General features: G+C 39.8%; 1 protein-coding gene across 1 annotated transcript in view; it reads left to right on the top strand.

Annotated features, from left to right (window-relative positions):
• NKAIN3 (sodium/potassium transporting ATPase interacting 3) overlaps nt 1-26,943 on the top strand; it is a 646,854-nt gene that overhangs the window by 364,166 nt on the left and 255,745 nt on the right. Inside the window, exons 2-3 of the mRNA XM_040354267.1 lie at nt 15,733-15,870; nt 23,042-23,122. Coding sequence (XP_040210201.1) covers nt 15,733-15,870; nt 23,042-23,122 — 219 coding nt within the window. The remainder of the gene's footprint in view (nt 1-15,732; nt 15,871-23,041; nt 23,123-26,943) is intronic.

Consider the following 26,943-nt stretch of genomic DNA (forward strand, 5'->3'; position numbering starts at 1 on the left):
TGGAGCAACAAAATTGTTTAAGAACAAGGTACGTCGATGGATGGTGTGTGCATCCGCAGGGATGAGTTCAGGCCCTATGCGTTTCGGAGTTCCGTCCCTTCTTCAGGGGCCAGAGTCCATGCGAAATTTATACTGTATATAGTAAAGATTATAATGAAACAAATTACAAGGTGTATTCATATACAAGAAAGAAAAGCAAAAATTAAAATCTGCACAATACATAAACCACATACCCATCACCACGTATATGGACCAAGAGGACCGAAGAGCACCGTGGTACCGAATCCCTAAGATGGATAGGGAGCAAGCCAAAGGGGACACAATGAAGGGACCCAAAACTCCTAAAGACAGACCCTGGGCGAGCAGAGGAAGGTGTGGATAATGCACACAAGACTCCTGCGAAGGCAAAAAATGCAGTATCGCTAAAATAGACATAAGTATAAAAATCAGTTATGTAATTAGACCCAAATTTAGAGAGGCATATACCTGTAATAGGGCTTAAGTAGGGGAGCAGCCAAAAAGTATGGTCCCAATCATATAGAAAATGGCCAAGCACCCAGTCAGGGGATCCAAAATCATTTATCAACAGAGCTCCTAAGAGAGCAAAGAAAAAAATGAAAAAAACGATGTGTAGGTAGTAAATAAAATCAAGTGTAATTAATTTGTAAACAATGGGAAAGCTACACATGCTGCATACCTGCAATGAAGCAGGGGATGAGCCAGGGACGATCCCAGGAGTCAGGATTGACTGTAGTGTGGGAACACCAAATGTCAAGGACTCTGTAACAAACAATGTATAAGTCATTAGATAACATGTGGGGAGGACCTGGGGAGCAAAGCCCAGCGTGTCTCCAAACATGGCAGGGAAGTAGAAAGGTTTACCTAGTAGGAGGAATTGTGGCTGATAGATGCGGGGAGGGACAAGGGAGAACACGCCCCCTTGATCCGATTAGTGCTGGGGGGCAACGTCTCCATGAGAGCGCGGGGATGTCATGGGAAAGTGATGGAACGGCTGAGTGGGCGGCGGTGCATCAGAAGGACTGTCACATTGAGATTGCAACCTAATAACTGATTTACATGTAAAGCCTCGTACACACGACCGAGAAACTCGACGGGCGAAACACATCGTTTTCCTCGTTGAGTTCCTTGTCAGGCTGTCGAGGAACTCGACAAGCCAATTTTCTCCATTCCCGTCAAGGAAATAGAGAACATGCTCTCTTTTTGGTTCGTCTAGTTTCTCAACAGTTTCCTCAACGAAAATGTACACACGACCGATTTCCTCGGCAAAAAAAAATCTCCCAGCAAGTTTCTTGCTGGTTTTTGCCGAGAAACTCGGTCGTGTGTACGAGGCCTAACTGTGTCCCTAATTTGCTTGATGCATGTCACCCATAATGTATTAATGCAGAAAGTGGTGCCACCCTCAATGGACGAGCCCCCATCTTTATATCACTAACAAAAAGTCACCCCTTTATTGGACTGGGTGTTTTTTACGATTTCGAATTTTGAAAAAAAAAAAATTATATATTTAACAAATAAATAAATACCAATTTTTATGTAACATCTCTTGCTTTTCAAAATTCATCTCGCTGCTAAAAAAAAAACCCTGAGGGATTTTCCAATAAATACTACAAATTGGGGTGTGCAGCTTCCACAATTCACGTATGTGTTATCTATTAATAATGTTAACATTTACTTTGCTGGCTGAATAGTTGCCCTATAATTGTTTATTAGTCAAGCCTACTGTGCAACGTTCCTCACTGAAATGCAACAAATCCCAATTTTGCTCACCAGAAAAGGGTGCAGGTAATTATTGAGTTGTATTCCACACCCCATGGGACAACATTGTCCTATTAAAGCGGTGGTTCCCCTAAAAATAAAATGTTGACATCGCATTTAGCAAATAAATTACAGTTAGGCTTTTTCCGGCATCTCGTGACGCGATGGATGCGTCGTTCGGATGCCTGTCAATCAATTAGGAACGCCCACCACCTGCATCGTACCCGGAAGTGGAGGTGGGACCGAATAATGGAAACGATACGTACGGAGGTATTTTTTAAATAAAACAACCCGATTCTAACTGTAATTTATTTGCTAAATGCGATGTCAACATTTTATTTTTAGGGGAACCACCGCTTTAAGTCCTTTCCCAATTGATTTGGTTAGCTTGTGGAGATGAGTTGATGTAGGCCCATTTCCAGTGCCGGCCCAAGACATTGTGCTGCCTGGTACCAAGAATGAAATGCTGCCACCCCCAAAAAAAATTACGTCCACCAAAATGCCCCCACATCCATTATTTTATATCATGATAACTAAAGTGGACCTATCATGGCTCTATACATGTATATAGGAGTATAAAAAGGACCTGTTATGGCTCTATTCATGCAATTAACCCCACAGTGGAGTGGAGAGCAGAACGGGAGGAGCGGTCGGGCAGCAATTAGCCCCATAGTGGAGTGGAGAGTGGAGCTGGCGGAATGGGATGGCGTGCAGGCAGGAAATTTGCTGCCCCCCTGAAAGTGCTGCCTGGTACAATGGTACCATCGGGTCCCATGGTAGGGCCGGCCCTGCCCCTTTCACATGTATGGATACTGTGAGGATCCGTACATGTCTCATCCGCTTGCTCAGTGGGGATCGCTCCGTTGATCACCGCTGAGCCAGCAGATGATAGGGCAGTCCCTGCATACTGTGCAGGGACCGCCCTGTCAGATCTCTGCTCTCCCCTATGGGGGGATCGAATGAAGACGGACTGTCTGTCCATGTTCACCTAATGATTCCAATCCGCAGACGGATGAAAAAATAGGATTTTCCTCCGTCTGCAAAATCGGACCATAGCGAGGACCGATGAGATTGGGTGTCAGTGGATGTTCATCCGCTGACACCCGCTATCCCATAGGGATACATGTATGTGGATGGATGAAATACGGACTTACTGTCCACATGTGTGAAAGGGGCCTTACAGAGTTACTGCATAGTCCCAGGTATTCTCATTTACAGAATGTCGGAAAATCTATCATGCTGTTGGTGTACACATATATTTTGGGTTATCAGAGACAGCAAAACATTCAAATTTTATAAGCTGCGTCTAAAATTGTATATGGGATATCTAAAATCAAAATGGCTTTCCACAGCAACTGTTGTCAATAGCAATTTTTAGCAGAAGCTATGAACACCCTTTATTGCCATCTGTGAAGTGAAAACATCAGATATTTTTTCAGCCAATCCCTGCATAATTAACATCTGGATGATCAGGGATTTGAGGCTATGTGGTTGTGCACACAAAGTAGAGCACATATCAGTGCTGAACTTACATAATTATATTTTTTTTTACATAATTATACATAACAGAATCACAAATTCATTTTCTCTGTCAAATATATTTACATTTTTATATTGAATTAGTTAGATTATACAAAAAAAAAGACTCTTTATAACAGCCATGGAGGTAGTATTAAAAACAGGTTATTTTTATATTGCCTTAGAAGCCTTGAACATTACTATGAGTCATTTATTTTTAGTGTTTATGTATAAAGTATTATTAAGTATTTAAAAAAAAAAAATTAGCAGGCATAGACCTTGGCACTCAGAGCACATGTCCTAGGTATTCTACTGGCTCTCTCTATAGCCCCATACACACGGTAGGACTTCAAACAAACTTTTCCGAGGATTTTTGTTTCAAGGGTGTTGGCTGGGAACACTCATAGCATATACACGGCAGGACTTTTTCTGCAAACTTTCCCAAAATCACGTGATTTTTCTGCTCTTTTCTGCTCTTTACCGCCACCCTTTGGTCAACTTCTGCTATTGTTGGTTGATTTTAACATTGGTTCTGGGCATGCATGTTTCTACTTTGGACTAAGGTCCGATGGATTTCTGTACACACAGTAGGACTTTGCACCGTAGGACTTTTGTTGCCGAAAAGTTTGTCTGTTTGCAGAGCAATCCAATACAGCTCACCATCCAAATAACACTATTCCTACAGTAAAGAATGTAGGAGGTAATATCCTATTATGGGGGGGGGGGGGGGTTTCTCTGCAGCAGGGACTGGAGCACTTGTTAGGATAGAAAGAAAAGGGATTGGGCAAAATGCCGTCCAAACTCTTGAGGAAAATCTGCTGTCCTGTGCCAGAAAGTTGTCAATGGGAAGAAAGTTTACCTTCCAACATGACAATGACCCAAAGCACATAACAAAAATGACCACAGTGGTTGAAGGAGAAAACGTTGAATGTTCTTGCATGGCCTAGCCAGAGCTCAGACCCCATTGAAAATCTGTGGAATGACTTGAAGACTGCTTTCCAGAAAAGGTCACCATCAAATTTAACTAAACTTGAGCAGTTCTGTAAACAAGAGTGGGTAAATATTGCAAAGTTTAGATGTGAAAAATTAAAAGAAAGAGTAAAGGCTGTAATTAAAGAAAAATGTGGTTAAACAAAATTTTGACACAAGGGAGCGGTCTTTTTTCCAACTCAGTGATTCCGTGTTTTTATTTTTTTTATTTATTTTTCAGACATGTTGGTGTTATATGTTTCACTTGGATGTTGGAAGTTGCACTGAGTAAATAAAGCTGGATAAAACAAAAAGTGTGTCTGTCTTCAAAGCAACAAAATGTGATTCTTTTCTATACCCACTGTATATCATTTTTATTTTCATTCATGGAATTTTGGTCAAAACGCTTAGGCCCCGTACACACGACCGGATCTATCCGCTGGGACTGATCCGCGGATCAGTTCCAGCAGACAGATCCGGTCGTGGGTAGGCCCGAGTGGACATTTTCCAGCGGATAAAAATCCAGCCGACGGATTTTCAGCGGATAAAAATTTCTTAGCATGCTAAGAAATCTATCCGCTGGAATCTGTCCTTCGGACTTATCCGGTCGTCTGTACAGACTCACCGGATAAGTCCGCCCGATCCCCATCCCTCGCATGCGTCGAAGTGATTCGACGAATGCGTGGAAGTATTTACCTTCCAGGGTCGCGCACGTCGCCGCGTCATCGTCGCGGCGACGGCGCGGCACGTCACCGCGTATGTTTTACGCGGGGGTTTTGATCTGATGGTGTGTACAAGCCATCAGATCAAAATCCGGAGGAGGAATGTCCGGCGGACCGTTTCCAGCGGAAATCTTCTCGTCTGTACGAGGCCTAAGAGAAATGTTTACAACTAACAGTATGAGACATCCTGCAGTCTGGATTAAGTGGTGATCGTAAGATCTAAAGTAATGCCCTGTACACACAATAGGATTTTCCGTCAAAAAAAGTTGTATGTGAGCTTTTGGTTGGATATTCCGACCGTGTGTATGCTCCATCCAACATTTTCTGTCAGAATTTTTGCCAGAAAAAAAGATTGAGAGCAGGTTCTCTATTTTTCCGCCGGAAAACGTTCTTGTCTGAAAATCCGGTCGTCTGTATGCAATTCCGACGTGCAAAAAAACACTTATGCTCAGAATCAAGCAGAAGAGCGGAACTGCCTATTGAACTTCATTTATTTCGGCTTGTTGTACGTCTTGTACGTCAACATGTTCTTGACGGTCGGAATTTCAGACAAGATTTGTGTGACCGTGTGTATGCAACACAAGTTTGAGCCAACATTCCGTCAGAAAAAATCCACGGTTTTCTTGTCAGAATTTCTGTTCGTGTGCACGGGGCATTAGAGAACGAAAAGTAATTAGAAGGAGGGAAGAGGTAGAATATTATGGTGAGCTTATTGGTGAATAAGATTAAAGGGGTTGTAAAGGTTCAAATATATTTTTTTTAAATAACAAACATGTTATACTTACCTCCACTGTGCAGCTCGTTTTGCACAGAGTGGCCCCGATCCTGGTCTTCTGGGGTCCCTCGGTGGCTGTCTCTGCTCCTCCCTGCAAAAGCTAACCCCCTTCATGGGAAGCTCTCTCCCAAGGGGGTTAGCTTGTGGGCGTGCTCCTGTGATACACTCGTCCCCAACCCCCTGCCGCGTCATTGGATCTGATTGACAGCAGCGCAAGCCAATGTCTGCGCTGCTATCAATCTATCCAATCTAGCCAATCAACGGCCAGACTCTATGGAGAAGAGGTGAAGGGACTCAGGTAAGTAAAACGGGGGGCTGGGGGGCCGTCATTGCCAGGTGTTTTTTCACCTTAACCTCCCTGGCGGTATGATTATGTCTGGAATTTTGTACCAAAAGCGGTACAATTTTTTGCATGGAAATTTGGTGTTTTATATTGTAGGCCTGCATTTCTTAGGAATAACTCACTTAAATCTGTCCAAACAAGAGTCTAGTAGACATCCCGGGTATGATAAAGGTTGAAACACAAAATCATAAATTATAATATAATAAATAACTATAAATAATTATAACAAATAATAATGTAATTATAATAAAAATGATTCAATAATGTAATTAAATCAAAAACACTGAAATTTGCTCAGTTGCAGAATTGTCGCTGTCATTATTTTTATTGTTTGATGACGAATTTCCCCACAAATCGCTATCGTTCAATTCTGCAAGTGATTCTAATTTATTATCGCTGTTTTCTAGGTGGTCTAAAACCACTTTTGATGTAAAGGGACACTTTTTGGTTGCTATGGACAATCTCCAGTTTCCAGGCAGAAAGAACAGTTTTTATTATATAAAACTGCATGCAGAACACTGGGCTGACCACTAGGGACAAATGGGATGTGTATTTATTTCATACAGTACTGTAATCTGTAAGATTACAGTATACTGTATGTGTATTGTGTTTTTCACTTTTTGAATTTGGCGCCGAACTCCGTCCCCGTGCAGGGAACGGAGCCCGGCGGCACTGTGAATCGAGCGAGGAGACACAGCGGAGGAGGCCGCACACACAGCGGGGACACATCGCAGGATCCAGGGACAAGGTAAGTAACTTCCCCCTGTATCCTGCAATGCGATGCCGAGTCTGGCTCGGGGAAACCGCTTTTGGTATAAAAAATTCACCCCGAGGCCAGACTCAGGATTACCGCTAAGGAGGTTAATGCATAGGATGCATTAAGGTGAAAAAACACGAACCTTTACAACCCCTTTAACATATTTTTCATACTATGCACTTTCTAGTATAATACACACTCAAGCCTCGTACACACGTCCGAGGAACTCGACGGGCAAAACACATCGTTTTGCTCGTCGAGTTCCTTGTGAAGCCGGCGAGCCAAATTTTCCCATTCCCGTCGAGGAAAAAGAAGACATGCTTTGTTTTTGGCCCTGACGAGATCTTTGGCGGTTTCCTCGTCGAAAAGTGTACACATGAACGGTTTCCTCTGCAAAAAAAAACCCCAGCAAGCTTCTTGCTGGTTTTTGCAGAGAAACTCGGTCGTGTGTACGACTCAGGCCTCGTACACACGACCGAGTTTCTCGGCAAAAACCAGCAAGAAACTTGCTGGGAGATATTTTTTACCGAGGAAACCGGTCGTGTGTACATTTTCGTCGAGGAAACTGTCGAGAAACTCGACGAGCCAAAAAGAGAGCAAGTTCTCGATTTCCTCGACGGGAGTCTCAAATTGGCTCGTCGAGTTCCTGGTCGGGCTGGTTTCCGACGAGAAACTCGAGCGTGTGTATGCTAAGAAACCCGCGCTTGCTCAGAATAAAGTATGAGACGGGAGTAAAAGTAGCATTTGTAATGGAGATAACACATTTTTCAAGCTGTAACAGAATGAAAAGTGCAAATCGTCTCTTACCAAACTTTTACTTAACACGCAAACACATGAAATTAGCAAAAGCAGCCCCAAGAGTTTAGCCAGTGGAATCGAACTTCCCCTGCCGTTGTATGTGTTGTATGTCACCGCGTTTGAGAACGAGGAGATTTTGTCTTGACTGTGTGTATGCAAAGCAAGCTTGTCGAGTTCCATGACAAGCCTAACAAGGAACTCGATGAGAAAAACGATGTGTTTCGCCCCAAGGAGGAACTCGGTCGTGTGTACGAGGCCTCAGGTTACTTGTCCTCTTCTGGGTCTTTGGGAACACGTTCTCTGACATTATCTTGTGTGGAAGAATTTTCCGAAAGCATAATTATACTATTATTGACCCTGCCCCCTCATCATCTTTCGAATCCATATGAACCCACATAGACTTGAGATCAAGTGTAATGCTGACAGCATTATATTTAGGGAAATTATATTTTCTTTTCTTTTAAGACCTTACTATAAGAGCAGTAAAAGCAGTTAAATGTTGTAAAGATTATATATTTACTCAAATATACATAGCCACCTTTTGCTTCACATATGCCTTTTCTCAAAATTCATAAACTTTGAAATTTAGTGTTGGTTTTTCGACTTTCCCCTTTACTGAGGTGCCCCATGCCAACTGAAGGGTGAAATAGGCCTGGCAGTGGGAGTATCTTTACATAAGATGATGGTTTGAAGATGGAAGTATTTAGAGTTGCTTATTATATGGGCACAAATCACAGTAGCTATGACCTAGATCACCCTGTTTCAACCATGGTGCCTAGGCCTAAATGCCTAAAAATTCCCCAAAAATTGTACACAAGCCAGCGGGTGGATCAAGCCTGCCTTTTAGTAGGCCACAGCTTTTTTTTTTGTGCATATTTACAACCTTCTAGCTGCTGGCATCCTAACAACCAATAATGTCATTGGTTGATAAGGAGGACATTAGGTGCTTGCTCAACATCATCCTTATTTGCCGCTCAGTGTCAGGACAAAGTCATCCAGCGCCCAGGGTAAAGAAGCCAAACTGCACCCCCACTCCCCATTTATGATGTGCAAGCTTGGGGGATAATACACTTAGCAGTCACACGCTTGTCAAAATCACTGCCGCTATCACTACTCCTGTTAGTCTTGTAACAGAAGGAAGGTGCCCTCATCTCTACAGTTAACCAATGCGCCCAGGTCAGCTGTTCCTCTCGCCCTCCCCTTGTCCCGGCCCTGTTGCCACTCCCCTGCCCCTTTCCATCAGCACTGAGGTCACAATAGCTGAGTAAGGGAGATAAACCAAGGGAGAAGAGAAACATTGGAATACTAGTCGGTACCAGTGTGCAAAGGTGTATTTTCTTGGGAAGACTAAATCACTCCTAACGTTGGGTGTCCTACATGTGTTGATGTTGCTGCGATAAGTAAAACGATTTGTTTTGTTTTTTTACATTTATAATGGGGTGCCTCGTGATTGCGTTTGATTTTAAAGGGTGCCTTGACTGAAAAAGGTTGAGAAATATGGACCCAGATATTAATGTTCGCTTAGCTGGTGGATTAAAAAAAAAAAGAAAAAAAAACTTGCATTAAGATGCAGATCATTTGTCAGGTAAAACGTCTCATTTATGTATATTTCAAGTGTTTATTTAGCTCGTTGGCTGAAGCTGACCTTTAAAATAAGTATAAAGAGGTCTATTGGAAGCATAAATATTGTTTTATAACATTTTGGCTAAAGAACTACCTGAAATTGTTGTAAAGTAATAGGTCAGATGGAAAATCAGGTACTTGTTTTATCATTGTACCATTTACAGATCATTGCACACCCCATCCCGTGACTCCAATGACTCTGGAGTGCTGACAGAAGCGCTGACATTGCATACATTTTATGTTGTTTTCCTTTCTCCCTGCTATTATTTGAAATTGCTTTCTGGCTATATTTCTTCTTTGCCTGCTTTTTATTGTGTTTTCTTCAATGTAAAGCTTGCTCCCGACAGAACAGCAAGGGAGCAAAAGGAAGGAGAGTATGTGCAGTTTGGAAATGGGGCATTGAAATGAACCAATTGCTTATCTTGAATCACAGGTTTATTTTAACATATAGATTTCCTGTAATATTGAAAACTGAAAAGGGAGGTAGAGCATTTATTCCCTGTGAATAAAGTTTTATTTAGTGCTGGTAATTTTAAAAATTGTGTTCCTGATAACTGTACGTTATAACACGTGCTTCTCTGTTTGGATATATAAGAGGAACTCTTGTGTGAAAAGAAGTAGCTGGTGAAATCATATTACATAGAACCCGATAAGATGTTGACCTGCTTTTAATTACATGGAAGGCAGCTCATCTATACATTACATGTGCTTCTGCACTACAGCAGCCTGCTTTCTGACCACTCAGATTTCATAAAACATTTCAAAAGGACATTAGAGAAAGCTCTTATTGCAGCATGAGATTTGCTATTCTATGAATTGCTGAATGGAATGGGAGAGTCCACAGAGAAACCCTTTCATATATGAAGGAAACACATGTAGACACTAGAGTTGGACGAATGGTTTGGCCCGAGCATCAGTTCGGGACGAACATTGTACTGTATGTTCGCCCCACTCAGGGAACACTAGAATTTGCATGGTGATCGGCGGGTGTTCCCCCCGCCAAACGTCCTGCAGTGCACTGCGGGTTGCACGGTGCATTTTGCTCCCTGATTGGACAAAGCTTTACCCAATCAGGGTGCAGTTTAAAGCTGGTTGCAAAGAAGCAAGGCTGGGAAGCCATGAGTCATCAGCTGTCAATGAGCTTCCCTGCTGACAGCTGAGTAAAAAGAAAACATTTCCGATAAAAACAAGTAAAAAAAACGGTCTGGTATGGATTTTAGAGTGAACCACACATCAAAAATCCAAACAAAAAAAACAGCAAAATTCATACCAGACCCTTATCTGAGCATGCAAGACCTGAAGGGCCTGGTATGGATTGGGGGACCCCCACGCCATTTTTTATTCCAATTTTTTTTTTGCCAGCAATGTTTTTTTTTTCCAGCTGTCAACAGGGAAGCCCTTTGACAGCTGATGACTCATCGGTTGTTAAGGATGCAGCAGCTGCCTTCCAACCCTGCTCCTGAACAACCAGCTTTCACTGCGCCCTTATTGGGCAAAGCTTTACTCAATCAGGGCTTATAATGCACTGTGCAGCTCGCAGTGCATTGTGGGGCGCAAATTCGGGTGTTCGCTGAACTGGCAAACAGGCGATGTTCGGGTTGACCTTTTGCTCAACCTTTTATTTTATTTTTTTATTTTGTGGGGGAAGATATCCATATTTGTATATACAGTATTAGTTATTAGTTTTTGTAATTAAAAATGTGTTTATATGATAGGAATTCTTATTAGCAATAATTCATGTACATAGCTCATTTTCAAATTGACAGATCATTACATTAACATACACATATAAAACATTAGGATTATATTGCACTGTCGCCATCCATCTGATAAATGATTGGTTTATGGTAAAATGTACTGTTTCACATGCCATGGAGAAGCTATTTGGATATTTCAAAGGTTGAATGCTGTTTGGCAGTGTAGCGAAAGTGACCTCCACAGGGCACACAGTTTAATCAGACTTTGCAGACAGGTGATTTCATGTGAAAGGACAAAGAAAAACGAAGCTGTCGTGGATTCAAACCGCTAAAGCTTAGTCATTTGGTCATATCCCGCTGAGACTTAATCATTCCCCTTTATCACTTCACTTATTAGTAAACATAACATTACCCAGAAGTTGGAAAGATTAATAGAAGCCCCATGCTTTATTCAGTTGAGCAGGTTTCATATGAAATTGAGTTATAGTTGGTTATTTATGTAATATAAGATAAGAACGTCATTCTTTCCAGTATCATCTTCTTGATTTCACAATTAACCAATCCAGAGTATTTTCTGACTTTTAGAAACAAAACCGGCAGACCCACATATCAGCTTTTCTGAGCATCGTTAAAGAAACCCTGTCATGGCAGAAATAGGGATGCTGTCAATGCAGAGCCTCTCCTTCTAAAAATGCTTGTTGATGCGGCTGTTGTTCCTCCTGCCAACCTGTACTTCTTGTAACAACATATGAGTCAGTAGGAAGAACCACAGTATGTGGTTACATTTTTATTTATTTTTTACATTTAAAAACAAAAATCTCCTTTTCGTTTTTATTTAAGCAAGTATGCAATACAAGTTTGAAATACTGCAAAATTTAATTCACAGCCAGGGGTTGGAGCTCTAAACTCTTTTTTACATGTTTACCTGCCTATTCTATTAGCTGCTCTGTTGCAAAACAACCATTATTTACAGAGCTTTATAGCTCAAGTTCAAAAATAACAATATTTAGCTCTTGACCTTCACTTCTCTCATTTGCCTACCTGCTGTGTTAAAAGCTGTTCTGTTAAAAAAAGAGATCCTTGCAACGTTTCAATAAGAGAGAGAGAGAGAGAGAGAGTCAGAATGCAAACAGCTTCTTATTTGCTCTCTTAAAGTAGAACTATGGGCAAACGTGCATGCTTAGGTGATATTACCAGTACCTACAGGTAAGCCTTATTACAGGCTTGCCTGTAGGTAAAAGTTGTATGTAAGGGTTTACAACCACTTTAATTTACTGTAGTTCAGGATGAAAAATCTGTGACCCTCTGTCTGGACAGTGCTAATTGGCCCTGTGCTGATCACATGCACTCTCCCAAGAAAAAAAGAAAAACTCTCAAGCAATACACGCCAAACTGAGCATGTGCAGCTTGTTCCCTAGCCTCTGGACTATCAGTAGATGCATTGAGGATTGTGGAAGAAGGGGGTATCAGAGGAGACAGGATTAAACAGCCCTTTTACACAATGCAGTGGATTAACCCCTTAGATTCCACAGTGAGTATAACAAGCATGCTTTACTTCATATACAGGCTGATTTTACTGTGGGTTTAGAAACACTATAAAAAAAAAACCGAAAAAAACAAACAAGGGTTAACCAAAAGTATGTGATTTTGTTGTGTCTGTGCTGGTAAATGAAACAGTTATGTATGAATTTAGGTTAATTAGGAATTGCAGAAAATGCATAATGGATATGAATTATACCGTGTGTGTGTGTGTGTATATATATATATATATATATATATATATATATATATATATATACATACATATATACACACACACACATATTACACTGACACTGCCATGTATGCTGTAAAGAGCTTAACTATATTGCACCAATAATTTTATTTTTTTTAAGTTGTTTTTGATCACAGAGGCAGAGTTCTCATTTTGACTGATTAAGCAGCTCATTATAACTAAAGCAATGAGTCTTAGCAAATGACACATTAGCACTACAGAGCGTAATTAGCATTTACAGTGTCCCTACGTTATTGCATGCTGACTTTCATGGTGCTGACTAATGGTATATTTTCATTTCGCAAAGTCTCTAGTGATTAGAGTGATTTGAAGGGATAAAGCTAGAATGAAAGGGAAAATCTGTAATTTTACGTTGTGTTACTCATTATCTGGATAAGACCACGTGTGGTTTGCACCACAAAAAGCACACGGCTCTTTGATAACAAACTCTTTAGAACTCAATAAAGGTCACTGCAAAAGCGATTTGAGTTGTATAACAATGATCCTTTTTGTATTGTTGAAAAACCTATGTAAGCACCATTACACCTGTTATTCTAGGGTGGAATACACCCATGAACTAAACTAGGTGTAGTTTATTTCAAGTATTTCAATGTGAGGAAACGATCCAATTACCGAACAATCTACCCCATGCAGTGTTCACATAAACATCCTTTTACATATTGTTGTGGATTACGTAACATACTCTGGAAGTATCTGGCTACTGAAGAACTTTTAAGATGGAAACACTTTTGTAATATAGATGCAGAGCAAAAAAAAAATCTGATTATAAAATCCGATTCACATGTAACTAATGAGTCCATTGGAAATAATTCCCAGTTATGCATCAAACATAAGTTTGAATGGCAATCAACACGGATATATAAACTACGAAAGGTGATTAGCGCTAAAGAAAATCCCTGTAAGTGATGCTAAACAAATGTAGCAATAAATACAAAAATGCTATAAATAAAGATATGATAAACACAAAGTGCAAGTGATGGATGAAACACCAAATGACCACCAAATCAACCCGGATAGAAACAGGGTATATCCAAGGAGAAATGGTCACCAACACCCATTCACACTGCCTCTTACCCCTCGGTGTGGACCTCCAGCAAGGAGAAGTAAGAGGCAGTGTGAACGGGTGTTGGTGACTGTTTCTCCTTGGATACACCCTGTTTCTATCCATGTTGATTGCCATTTCAATTTATGTTTATGCAGAACTGGGAATGATTTCCAATGGACTGATTGAATCAGATTTTATAATTTATACATTTTTTTTAGCGCTGCAACTATATTACAAAAGTGTTTCCTATGTTGTTATTCGAGAATTTCTGTGGCAGCAGCTTTTTTATATATGTGATATATAACCTACCGCAGCCTACTTCTGTGTACTATTTTAGGATGGAAAGCAAAAAAAAGATTTTCTCAGACGGCGGGTTCTGTTTTTCAATATTTTCGTCCAAGATTCACACATTTTATATTTGAATCTTATGTGAAAAATGTGTGAATCTCAAGAGAATCTTAACCTCCCTGGCGGTATGATTCTGTCTGGAATTACGTACCAAAAGCGGTACAATTATTTTGCAAGGAAATTTGGCGTTTTATACTGTTGGCCTGTAATTTTTAGAAATAACTCACTTAAATCTGACCAAACAAGAGTCTTGTAGGCATCTCGGGTATGATTTTTTTTTTTAAAACATAATTATAAATTATAATATAATAAATAATTATAAATAATTATAACAAATAATAATATAATTATAATAAAAATTATTCAATAATGTAATCAACTCAAAATCACTGAAATGTGCTCAGTTGCAGAATTGTCGCTGTCATTATTATTATTTTTTTATGACGAATTTCCCCGCAAATCGCTATCGCACAATTCTGCAAGTGATTATAATTTATTATCGCTGTTTTCTAGCTGATCTAAAACCATTTTTGACATAAAGGGACACTTTTGGACAATCTACAGTTTTTAGGCAGAAATGACATTTTTTATTTTTATAAAAGTACATGTAGGGCACTGGGCAGACCACTAGGGACAAGGGGGGTGTGTATTTTTTACATACAGTACTGTAATCTATAAGATTACAGTATACTGTATGTAAAGTGTTTGTTTACTTTTTTGAATTTGGCGCCGTTCTCCGCTCCCGTGCGTCGTAACGTCGCAGGGAACGGAGATCGGCGGCACACGGGGAGACTGTGAATCGAGCGAGGAGGTCCCGCTCGCTCACACAGCGGGTGGCATCGCTGGATCCAGGGACAAGGTGAGTAACTTGCCTGTGGATCCAGCGAGAAGGTAAGCCACGCCGCTGCACACTCTGCACGTCCACCCCGAGCGTGACTCAGGGTTACCGATCCTAACATGAAAAACCAACCCCGAGTCACGCTCGGGTTTACCGCCAGGGAGGTTAAGAGAAGCTTGTGTGAATCTTAGGTCAAACCTGCGAAACACTGTTTTTTTTTTTGTCTGAATCCAATAAACCAATGACCTATGGGTGCTTGTGGGTATAAACTAAAAAAAGGGAAGCTGGTGTAATCCAATAACAGAGTATGGGTCACTAGACTCTCTGTAGTTCTAGCAATATGCTATCTTCAATATATGTACATACCACTAGTGGATGGTTCTGCCAGGCTGTGCCCATTTACCTCCCCGGAGACAGCTAAGGGACAGGGACTGACAGCAACTTACAGCAGTGATTAAGGGGGAAAAAAATGCAAATGGGATAGCTGCCTTCAAAGATATATTCTGATTTAATGGTCATAATAATATATATGGCTATTTAGCATCTACCAACCTGTTCGTAAAGTTGTACAATGTATTCAAATAGCAACCATTGCAACTAGGATGGTTAAAAATGTCAAAATGTAAACCTAAATATAAGGCCTAATTATTCAGTATGCTGAGTTGTATATAGTTTACAATCCCCTGTTTAACATATTTGAGGAATAACTTGTTTCTGTTTTCTTTCAGTTGGCAGCATTGGAAAGACAGATATTTGACTTTCTTGGATACCAATGGGCACCAATCCTCGGAAATTTTCTTCACATAATCGTTGTAATATTAGGATTATTTGGTACCATACAGTACAGACCGCGATACATAGTAGTGGTAAGTTATTTCATCTCCCACTTGTGTTAGGATATTTGTTAGGATATTTTAGGTAAAGCAACATGACATAATCCATTCAACATCTATATAGCTGGTAATGTTCATTTAAAAGTATTTCTACCATCATAAAAAAAAAAAAAAAACTGAAAATGACTGCTACACTATAGGGTTGGTTTGCTAAAGGCAAATAGGCTGTTCACTTTTCTCCAGAGCTTTATGAATAAAGTGAAGCTACACTGATCATCCAGTCATATTATTATTATACAGGATTTATATAGCGCCAACAGTTTGCGCAGCGCTTTACATCAGGGTAGACAGTACAGTCACAATACAAATCAATACAGAAGGGATCAGAGGGCAATGCTCATTAGAGCTTACAATCTAGAAATATCTAGAAATATGCAAGCCAAATGCTGTTTTTATTATTATTTTATGTTCCTTGAATACAATTGAGTATTCTTTGCAAAGTGAAATTGCACAATATTCAGTAAGAACTGGGGAAATACCCCTTGCAAAGTACAACAGTCTATTTGTATTAATAATGGTAGTTATATTAAAAATACTAATAAAAAATATCCAATGTAGAAAATATACAGGCAAACCCCACTTTTAAGTACACAATGGGGTTTATTTACTAAAGCTGGAAAGCTCAAAATCAGGCTCACTTCTGCATAGAAACCAATGAGCTCCTAACCCCAGATTGTTAAATTAAGCTTTGGTAATAAAACCTGGAAGCTCATTGGTTTTTATGCAGAATTGAGCCTGATTTTGCGTTTTCCAGCTTTAGTAAATAAACCCCAATGTGTTCTTAAAAGTGGGGTATGCCTGTATATAAGTTATTACATGCAAGTATATAGACATAATTGCTAAGTACCAATTTTATTTAGAACCAGAGTTAATAGCTATCCAGAGCCATAGTTAAAACTTTTATCACATAAGAGATTGACAGAACACAAGCAGACTCCAATGAGATGAAGGTAAAAGGGTCAACATGCAGATGCCAGTGAAAGTCATGTTATCAACAGATGATGAAGTGCCCTGTCTGAGTTGTAAGACCTAGCTGTTTCATTCCGAATTCGTTTTTAAACTAATTTAGACAAATTTGTTCATTCGGAAATATCCGAATTACAAAAACCTGTTAACTGAAAATTTGAAAATTTGAAATAATAACTTTACTATTATTAACTATTAAATTATAGGTATTGTAATTTCCTTTCAAATTTGGCTGTTAGTGAACGTAACAAATATGAATTTATCCGAAGCTACGAATTATCTGAAATAATGAATGCTGTATCTAAATGAATGTAACGTAATGAATTAACAATAATAAATAACAATAATAATAATAAAAAAGTTGTATTATTATTTTTATTATTATTTATTATTAATTCGTTCCATTAGTTTAGATGCAGCATTCGTTATTTTGGTTAATGTGTAACTTTGGATACATTCGTATTTGTTACGTTAAATAACAGCCAAATTTGAAAGGCAATTCCAATACCTATAATTTAGTAGTTAGTTATTATTAGTTAGTTGGTTATTCTTTGGAATCTTCGGGTTATCTTTCTTATTTTTTGATTTTCACATTTTCTAATTTACGAATTTTCGGATTTACAAATTGCGATCATAACAGATGACCCAAAAAAAAAAACGAAATGAAATGGAGAGGGAAACAAACACATTTTTTGACAGTGCACATATCTATTGTCTGATTTTCATAGGTCTTTAGGTGGTGGGCTAGTAATTTGATGTAGAATGCTGCCAGACGGTGCTTCTCACCTTTTTTTTTCTGAAGACAGCTAAAAGCCAAGGATTGACAGTGACTGGGAGGCAGTGGTGGAGGAAAAACAACAGGCAAACAGGATATGCTCTAGGAACTTTGCTGTAGTATTTTAGGGTTCATCTCCTTCACCTAGGGTCCGGAACTGGTTTTAATAAACCTATATGAGCCCACTTACTCCTACATATACATGGAGATACAAGCTACACAAGCCCATGGAGGAATGACAAGGACAAGCAGGTAATGGCAGATAGACCTGGCACAGAACTGGAAGTAGAGAAACAGGTACAATTATAGCAAAAAATACTGAGAAGAGTATTTCAGTATATATAGACAAGGCACTGGGTGAAAATACAAATGGCAAACAAGCTTCATTTATATATGACAACTTGGGAAGGAACACAAGAGAAGGTTAAAGTTAAAGGCATGACAAGGCTGAGGCAAGGCAGGAGGCCAAGATAGGAAGATTAAGGTCACAGAAACACACAAGACTGTTCTGTTGGGATTACATATTCAAGACTGACAAGAAGATCTAACAAAACCCTTTGGAATGCCCGCCCTGTCTTTAACAAACTTGCCTCTGTCTTTGACCTGTTTATCACTAACTCATTTAAGCTACTAACTATTACTGAAACCTGGCTTCAAGAATCTGACTTTGCCTCTCCTGCTGCCCATTCCCATAGTGGCCTCCTCTGGACTCACTCCCACAGGCCTATTGGATGGAAGGGAGGTGGATTTGGAATCCTACTATCCCCATAAAACACTTTTCAGGTCCTTTATTCACCTCCCTCTCTCTCCCTTTCCTCATTTGAAGCTCACTGTATTTGTTTATTTTCTCCATTTCTGTTTTGAGAATTGCTATGATCTATTGGCCTTCTGGACCAGTATCAACCTTACTTGATGACTTCTCTGCCTGGCTACCCTACTTTCTCTCTTCTGAAATTTCCACAATCATTCTCAGTGACTTTAACATCACTGTTAAGATTAACACTCCAGCTACTTGTAAACTTCTCAGCCTACACTCCTCTTATGACCTAAAACAATGGACACATGCTTCTACTCACTCTGATGGCAACTCCTTGTCTTCCTTCTCCATTCCTTCCATCCGCCTAACAGTTACCAGTAAAAACCTTTGCCAACGTAACCCTTCTTTTCTTTGCTCTGCAACAGACTGTCGCTGACAAGATATCAGCCCTGTCCTGCCCCAACATAGACACTTCTGTCTACAATTGTTCATTTTATTTATTTTCTTCCACCCTGGACACACTGCACCCCCTCACTACACACAGAGTCAGGCCCGACCTCTACAACCTTAGCAAACAGACAATACCAGAAGTCTCAAAAAACAGCTGTGATGTAAGACTAAGGCTAAGGCTAAGTTAGGCTACCTTTAGGATGACTCACCATGCTCTCTGATTTCATCCCTTAGTGGAGGGAGCAGTTTTCAGACAGATAGAGCGGACACAAGGTGACAGAGCACAGAGGATGGCTAACCCAAATCCTAAGGGGCCACACGTCTGTTTATTGCAAAGTGATTTTTGCTGGCGGTGACGTCTAGACCTTATCATGGAGAAACACATCATTGAAGGGAATGCTGATTTGATCCCCAGATCTGAAAAGCGTATTTGACCTGATATTTTTAGGTCTATAAGCTGAGGCGAGCACATAAATATAGTGGTGGTGGTGGGAATCACTATAAAAAGAGTGAAAGCACAAGAAAAAGCTTGTCATGTGGTACAAGAAAGTCATTCAAGATTTGTTTACAAATTGATACAATTAGTCAGAGACAGTTATTTATATAATATACAGTGATATATATTGACTTTATTGATATATATTTATACATATTTGATGCTTTGGTGTATCTGATAGATACTGCATATATACACACTTCATACATTTATTTATTTATTGATACTTTGTGAGAATGTAGTTAATTATAATGGAGAAATTTGGTTTGTTTATTTCTATTTGAATATACCATTCATTTATTAGCAGAGTGTGGGGGAGCATAGCACATATACACCTCACAACTAGAGTGTATGTATGTGTGTACATTTATTGGTATTTGTGGGAACACAAGTTTTATGTTTGCAGCCACTGGTTTACTTTATTTGACTAGTAAGACATTTACACATTGTTGAAGTGGTAAGCGCGGGTTTGTCACGTTAATTTAATTTTATTCAGGAAGTCACTAAACTTTTTTCTTATGCCCACCGAACCACCTGCCCTCTGGACCCCATTCCCTTGCAAATACTACGGTCACCCTCTAGTTCTATTTTACACTCTTTGACTCACATTTTCAATCTCTCCCTTTCTACTGGCATCTTCCCCAACCCTCTAAAACATGCATTGGTCATTCCCATACTGAAAAAGGACCCCACCAATCTTAACCTAAGACCCAACTCCTTACTTACTTTTGTCTCCAAGCTCCTTGAATGTCTAGTGTACAACCGTCTGAGCTGCCACCTCATTAAGAATAACCTTCTTGATCCCCTTCAGTCTGAATTTTCGCCTGCAACACTCCACAGGAATTGCTCTTCTAAAACTCACAAATGATTTACTACAGTAACAGCTAACACAAATGGCTGCTATTCTGTACGCTTACTCTTGGACCTCTCTGCTGCCTTTGATACAGTTGACCACTCCCTCCTCTTCAAAAAACTCTATTCCCTTGGTCTCTGTGATTATACTCTTCATTGGTTCTCATCGTACCTATGTCACCGCACCTTCGGTGTCACTTAAAACTTTACCTCCTCCTCTCCTATTCCTTTTTCTGTTGGGGTCCCCCAAAGTTCTGTCCTTGGATCTCTCATTCTCAATCTACACCTCCTACCTGGGACCGCTGATAGCTTCCCATGGCTTTTAATGTAATTTCTATTATGATGACACCCAAATCTATTTTTCAACCTCAGCTCACTCCATCAGTTTCCTCACATATCACTGATTTACTAACAGACATATCAATATGGATGTCACACCACTTCCTTAAACTCTATCTATCCGTTAACCAATGACACCACAAAGCTTCTAATTCACTTCCCGGTTAGCTCTTGTGCCAACCACTGCAACTCCCTTCTCAGTGGCTTACCTTTACATAGACTATCCCCCCTTTAGTCCATCATGAATGCTTCTGCCAGACTCATCAACCTTACCAACCCTGCAATGTCTGCTAGCCCTCTCTGCAAGTCTCTCCATTAGCTTCCGCTCACCCAACACATAAAATGTAGAATACTAACAACAACTTACAAAGCCATAAACAACTCTTCCCCAGCTACATCAATAACCTGGTCTCAAAATACCAACTAAACCGCTCTCTTCCATCATCTCAAGGCCTCTGTGCTGTGCAAACCGCTGGTGCTCTCTAAATACTGAATAATAATATTAATGCTCCAGGTTATTAGAAAACACACCTGAAATAGCATAGGCAAAGTATAGGCAACAAATGAATTTGATGATGTAGAGCAGGGTTGAAATGCAAACTGAAGAAAGCTAGGGGAAACGTAAGCTGGTAGAATAGCGAGAGACTGACACGATCCTAGTTAAAACACACCCAGATTTTATAGTAGGCTGAGAAAATAATTACTTAACCACTTAAAAACAGAAAAAATTAACATTTTGCTTCCTTTTACTTGTTCATACACTCAATGACATTTATTGGCACAATAGATGCAGAATTTTGCTAGTTGGTATGAAAAAACAATACCTACAACCCAATTAACTAAAGAGTTAAGTAAACCTGTGCTCACTTCAAACATCCAGTCATGGAAAGGAATAATAAAAAAAACTCCTGACCATACTGATGCTGGAGGTGTGAGCGTCCATTCCAGCTCTGTTTACTATGCTTCAGTTTATCAATGAATGAAGACTCTGTCCATTCATCTGCAGTGCAGCTGAGGCTGCAGAGTAAGGAATTGAAGCATCGGTGTGCTCAATTACTTTTTCTGTCCAAAAAGGTAAGATGTCAGGGGTCCGTCTGGACCATTGATATTTCATCCAAGTCCACCCTCCGCGGACAGAAGATGGTTTTAGGGAATTGGGAGCTAAATTGAGGAAAGGGACCTCCAAGATAGTAATCTCAGGAATACCACTGGTACCTTGAGCCACAGGGAAGAAGGGACGAACTGCACCTATATTAGGAGGGTGCAGCTTTGCTGGGAATAAAGATGGCCAAAAAGTTAGAATTGTTTTTAAACTAGGCGACAGGGGGAGGGTCCAGAGGTAGATATAGTGAGCGTAAAACATAGTCCAGATATTGGGGACATTAGTGATAGGTTGACTAAAGCATATAAACCCAAGGTAAGTATAGTAACAAGTCCTAGTTGCAATCTTGGAACACCCAATAAGAGGATAGTATGCGACCGGTCTAAACTACGTGGCATGTTCACCAATGCCAGGAGCCTGGCGGACAAGATGGGTGAACTAGAGATACTGTTGTACGAGGAGGATTTGGATTTTGTGGGAAATTCAGAGACCTGGTTTAACAACTCTTATGATAGGATGGCAACCATTCAAGGGTTTACCCTTTATCGCAGGGATAGAGAGGGTAAAATAGGGGGAGTGAATGTGAGAGATGACATCACTCAGGGAGCTAGAGAGGAGGTGGAATCCTTATGGGTAAAATAATACTGGGAGTATGCTATAGGCCCCCTAATCACAGGTTTCTGGCCCATACAGTGTGACTGAGCAGTTTGTGTCACTGGAGCTGGCTGCACACAGAAATAGCCACATAAAAAAAAATGTGAATGAGCCCCAAGACCTCATTTATGCACAAAACTTTATTTATTACCTCAATACAGTTTTATCTTGTATATTTAGCAGGAATATATAGAAGAATACGTATGGGCCTAAACTGAGGAACAAAATCGTTTTTTCATATATTTTTGGGGGGATATTTATTATAGCAAAATGGAAAGAATATTGCTTTTTTTTTTCAAAATTGTCGCTCTTTTTTTGTTTATAGCGCAAAAAATAAAAATTTCAGGAGGTGATCAAATACCACTAAAAGAAAGTTCTATTTGTGGGGAAAAATGGAGCCACGTCGCACGACTGCGCAATTGTGAGTTAAAGCGACGCAGTGCTGAATCACAAAAAGTGGCCCAGTCATTTGGCAGCCAAATCCTTCAGGCTGAAGTGGTTAATAATGGTGGAAAATGGCTGCTCTACACAATCTCAGGCTACAGCGGGGACACAGACATGAATGGAGGGACAGAATCAACCAGGCTTTTGCAGATTACATAAAACTTATCCCAGAGTGACTGAGTATGAACAGCATGTAATACAGCATGTACTGACAGTTTTTAATGTGGGGTTTAATGACACTTTGAGGAAAGCACATTTTACTAAACTTTACAATGTACCATAACATGTTGTCTTTTTCTCTTTATTTAGTATACAGTGTGGACGGCTTTTTGGGTAGCATGGAATGTATTCATCATATGTTTCTACCTGGAAGTAGGAGGACTTTCTAAAGTAAGTTCTATTTATTTTATATAAGAGAATTATTGTACAGTCTCTTGTAAGATGAAGACAGCTTGCTTTTTGCAGCGGTATACCTACTGTGCAAGTGTCATGCCAGTTCACTCATGTGATATAGAGTCAGTAAGTGAAATGGCTTTAGTACATAAAGTACCCAACAAGTTTGCTATGCTTTGGTAAACAAACTTGTATATTACTGAAGATGGTAGTTGGTTTACATTTTTGAAATAATAGGAGTTGCAGAAATCTTGAGAATCGACAATTGATTGTTGATATTTCAAAAGGTATACAGATATATGTTTCTATTTACAACTACAAAATACAAGAGATTATATTTCAAGGACTTATTCACATACATGGATATTGCAGATGTTCATTCTGATATTTGTGCTTCTAAACAGCTATCAGCCCGGCTGTCAAATATTCTGTTGGCAGTGGGGTATCAGCCATTATAATGAATGAGTCCTGAACAGCAACAGGACATTCAATAAACCTGCCTCAAACCTGTGTAATTCAAACTGAGCATATAATGAAAAACTGATTAAGCAGAGATGACTTCCAGTGAAAGCCACATGTCAAAACAACTAGGAAATCTGAAGATACAGGCAGACAACATTATATACGAATCTTCTAGATTTTTCCAATGAAAAGTTTGCTCCTGCCTGCTCCCACCAGCTGAGCCTTTGTGGGTTCTTCATGATGGGTGTCATCATTGATCAATAGATGGTTCCTGATTTCGTAGGACATGAGACCAAGCTCAACATTTACTGATAGATTCTAAATTTACACAAGATTTTAGTTCCCTATATTTCTAGATCTATTAATCCTTTTGATAAATTACACCAAATGTAGGCCCTGCTCATGCATTTATTCACCATATTCTTCTTTGGAATTGTCCACATTATTGAAAGGTTCTTCTGATTACGTGCCCTGATCAGTTCCAAAATTAACCCTTATGGTCCCAGAACCTTTTCATACCTTGTGTGTACAAAGCCATAGAAGCATGGATACAAAAGGAAACCCGTTTTACTTAAAATACTAAGGGTCTCATCGGAAAAAGTAGTAGTTGCTAGAACTAACACTGAATTTAAAGCCTGCCAACCTGAAATATAAAGAGAATAAAAAGGATGTTATTTTCGAGACATTGATTCCTTAAACTCATTGATCAGTCATTCTAAGTGATTAGAAAATTGTATGTTAGGGATGTCCTTCCCATGCCCCTATGTAATACTTTGCTGGCCAAGAGAAATAATACATATTTTTGGTTTCAGAAATATAGCACGTTTTAGAGAAATATCAAGACTTTTTGTACGGGCTGGATGACCCCCTCCATCCACTGTCACTCATGACTTTGCAAGTTTAATTGAGCTTCTCCTAAGCCACAAGCTGCTCATTTGTATCAGAAAGAGCGTGTTTCTCGTGCTTAAACCTGCAAACAGGGTCTCTGCGAAATCAATGGCTGTCAAACTGCATAAAGTCTGAATAATATACATGAATTATTTAAGAGATGGTTAAGTTGTAAAAGTCAAGTTATCCTTGCAGTGAGAGGCACTGTCCCTTGTTAGCAATCTGCTGTGTTTTGCAAGACTGTAGGGTGCAATTTAAACAAAGAATTAACAGTTTACCTACACAACTGACATTTTTTCTATTGTAAGTGTTAAAATGATATACCACGCAGTATATTATTTTAGGCATGTATAAGATTTGTACTGTTTGCTGTTTGTAATACAACGAGAAGCAGCAATCTAAAAAAATGCAGGAAAATGCAATTTGCCTCAAAATATGCAATCTAGGAATTTTGATCTAAAGCATGCAGTCAATGTATCGTAAGTGGGTGTATTGTACAGTTTGTTTGTGAATAAATATTACAGAACCATTATATGCATTGCTAATTTAAAATTTTGGATATGCATTTTGTAAATTAAAAAAATACCTTTTTTTTAAAAGGTCAGTCCACCCAAAGGTTATATATTAGATATAGGCGGATGCTGGTTGTCAAAGTCTGTCCATGTCTTCTTATATGGCTAAGATACACTGACATTAGGATCTTCCTGCCATAATTCCCAAACCTGTTCTCCTGGGAGCTTTGGGTGTTCATACACATTTCTTATCCTTTATTAAACAGATAAACAGATGTTGCATGATTACTTGAGGTTGTACTATTTCCTAGCTCCCTCTACATCCCATCCCATTTAAAAATGCCAAGTAAAACATAAAAAAAAACCCCGCTGCCACTATGCTTCAAAGTAAAGTGATACGTGGTCCTATAGACCAGTGGTCATCAACCCTGTCCTACAGGGCACACTAACAGGCCACATTTGCAAGATAACTGAAATACATCACAGGTGATATCATTTGCTGCTCAGTGATTGCAGTATTCTAGACTGCATCTCCCCATGGTAATACATAAAACCTGGCCTGTTAGTGGGCCCTGTAGGACAGGATTGATGACCACTGCTATAGACCACTTTTTACCAGAACATTATTACACAAGGTAATGTGTATATCCACCCAGTAAAGTAAATAATGAGAATAATTTCCTCTCCGGTATCCGTTCATCTCTAGCAAATACATAAGTATGGACTAACATGGCCTGAAAGCATGGCAATGTGATACAGTTGTTTTTTCTATTATACTGCATACGACAGTGATCATTAAGTACTAGTTCTGTCAGAAACCTACCAAAATCTGAGATGCTTAGCAGTGGTCTGTGTTTATATCTATTCAGAGCAGTGGCGGTGCGTCCATAGAGGGTGCCGGATGTGATAAGTTGTGTAACCATAAAATGTCCATCCGCAAATGGAAGCCTCCACAAGGCGATTAGAAGCAAATCCAGCAGGAGCTACAGAGTATAAAAGAGAAGAGAGGCACCTCTAAGGCCTCGTACACACGACCGAACATGTCTGCTGAAACTGGTCCGCTGACCAGTTTTAGCAGACATGTTCGGTCATCTGTACGGCCGACCGGACAAATGTCCGGCGGATCGGACAGGTTTCCAGCAGACAAATGTTTCTTAGCATGCTAAGAAACATGTCCGCTGGAACCATGTCTGTCGGACATGTTCGGGCGTCTGTACAGACTCACCGGACATGTCCAATCGGCCGCCATCCCTCACATGCGTCAAAGTGATTCAACGCATGCGTGGAAGCATTGACCTTCCAGGGTCACGCACGTCGCCGCGTCCTCGTCACCGCGCTGTCTGTCCACGCGGATTTCAATTTGATGGTGTGTACAACCATCAGACCGAAATCTCTGAGCGGACATGTCCGATGAAAACGGTCCGGCGGACCGTTTTCATCGGACTGTCCGTTGGGTTGTACGAGGCCTTAGTGTACCAATATCTTTCTAAATGTTGTACCTCCATTAACTGTAAACATATTGCTACACTTAGAGGTGCCTCTCTTTTCTTTTATACTCAGTTGTGACATGTCGCTACTTGTATATCAAGACATCGCTTGTATATCAAGTCAAATTTTATTAAAAAATGTGCAAAACACTCTCAAACCAAGTTACTCTCAAACCAAGGTTTTACTGTATTAGTTTAGTATCATTATTTTCAGTCTTTACTTATTTTTATTATCCAAACAATATCTGTCATCTTACAGTTTCTCCAGACTCTCATAAATAGTGTTGTATCCTAAAAATAGAAGAATCATTCTAATGTAAAAGGCACAAATTGTCAGTGTTAACCAAGTCATTAACAGGTAATTAATTGCACAGTGTGGAGACTGAGATTCTGCCTGTTGGAGGCAGGAGAATGGATCTATGTGTCCTTTATGTTGTAGTTACTGCATGGTCTTCCCCCAGGAAATTAT

Source organism: Rana temporaria, chromosome 5 (genome assembly GCF_905171775.1).
Source record: "Rana temporaria chromosome 5, aRanTem1.1, whole genome shotgun sequence".
In the NCBI taxonomy this organism is placed as follows: domain Eukaryota; kingdom Metazoa; phylum Chordata; class Amphibia; order Anura; family Ranidae; genus Rana; species Rana temporaria.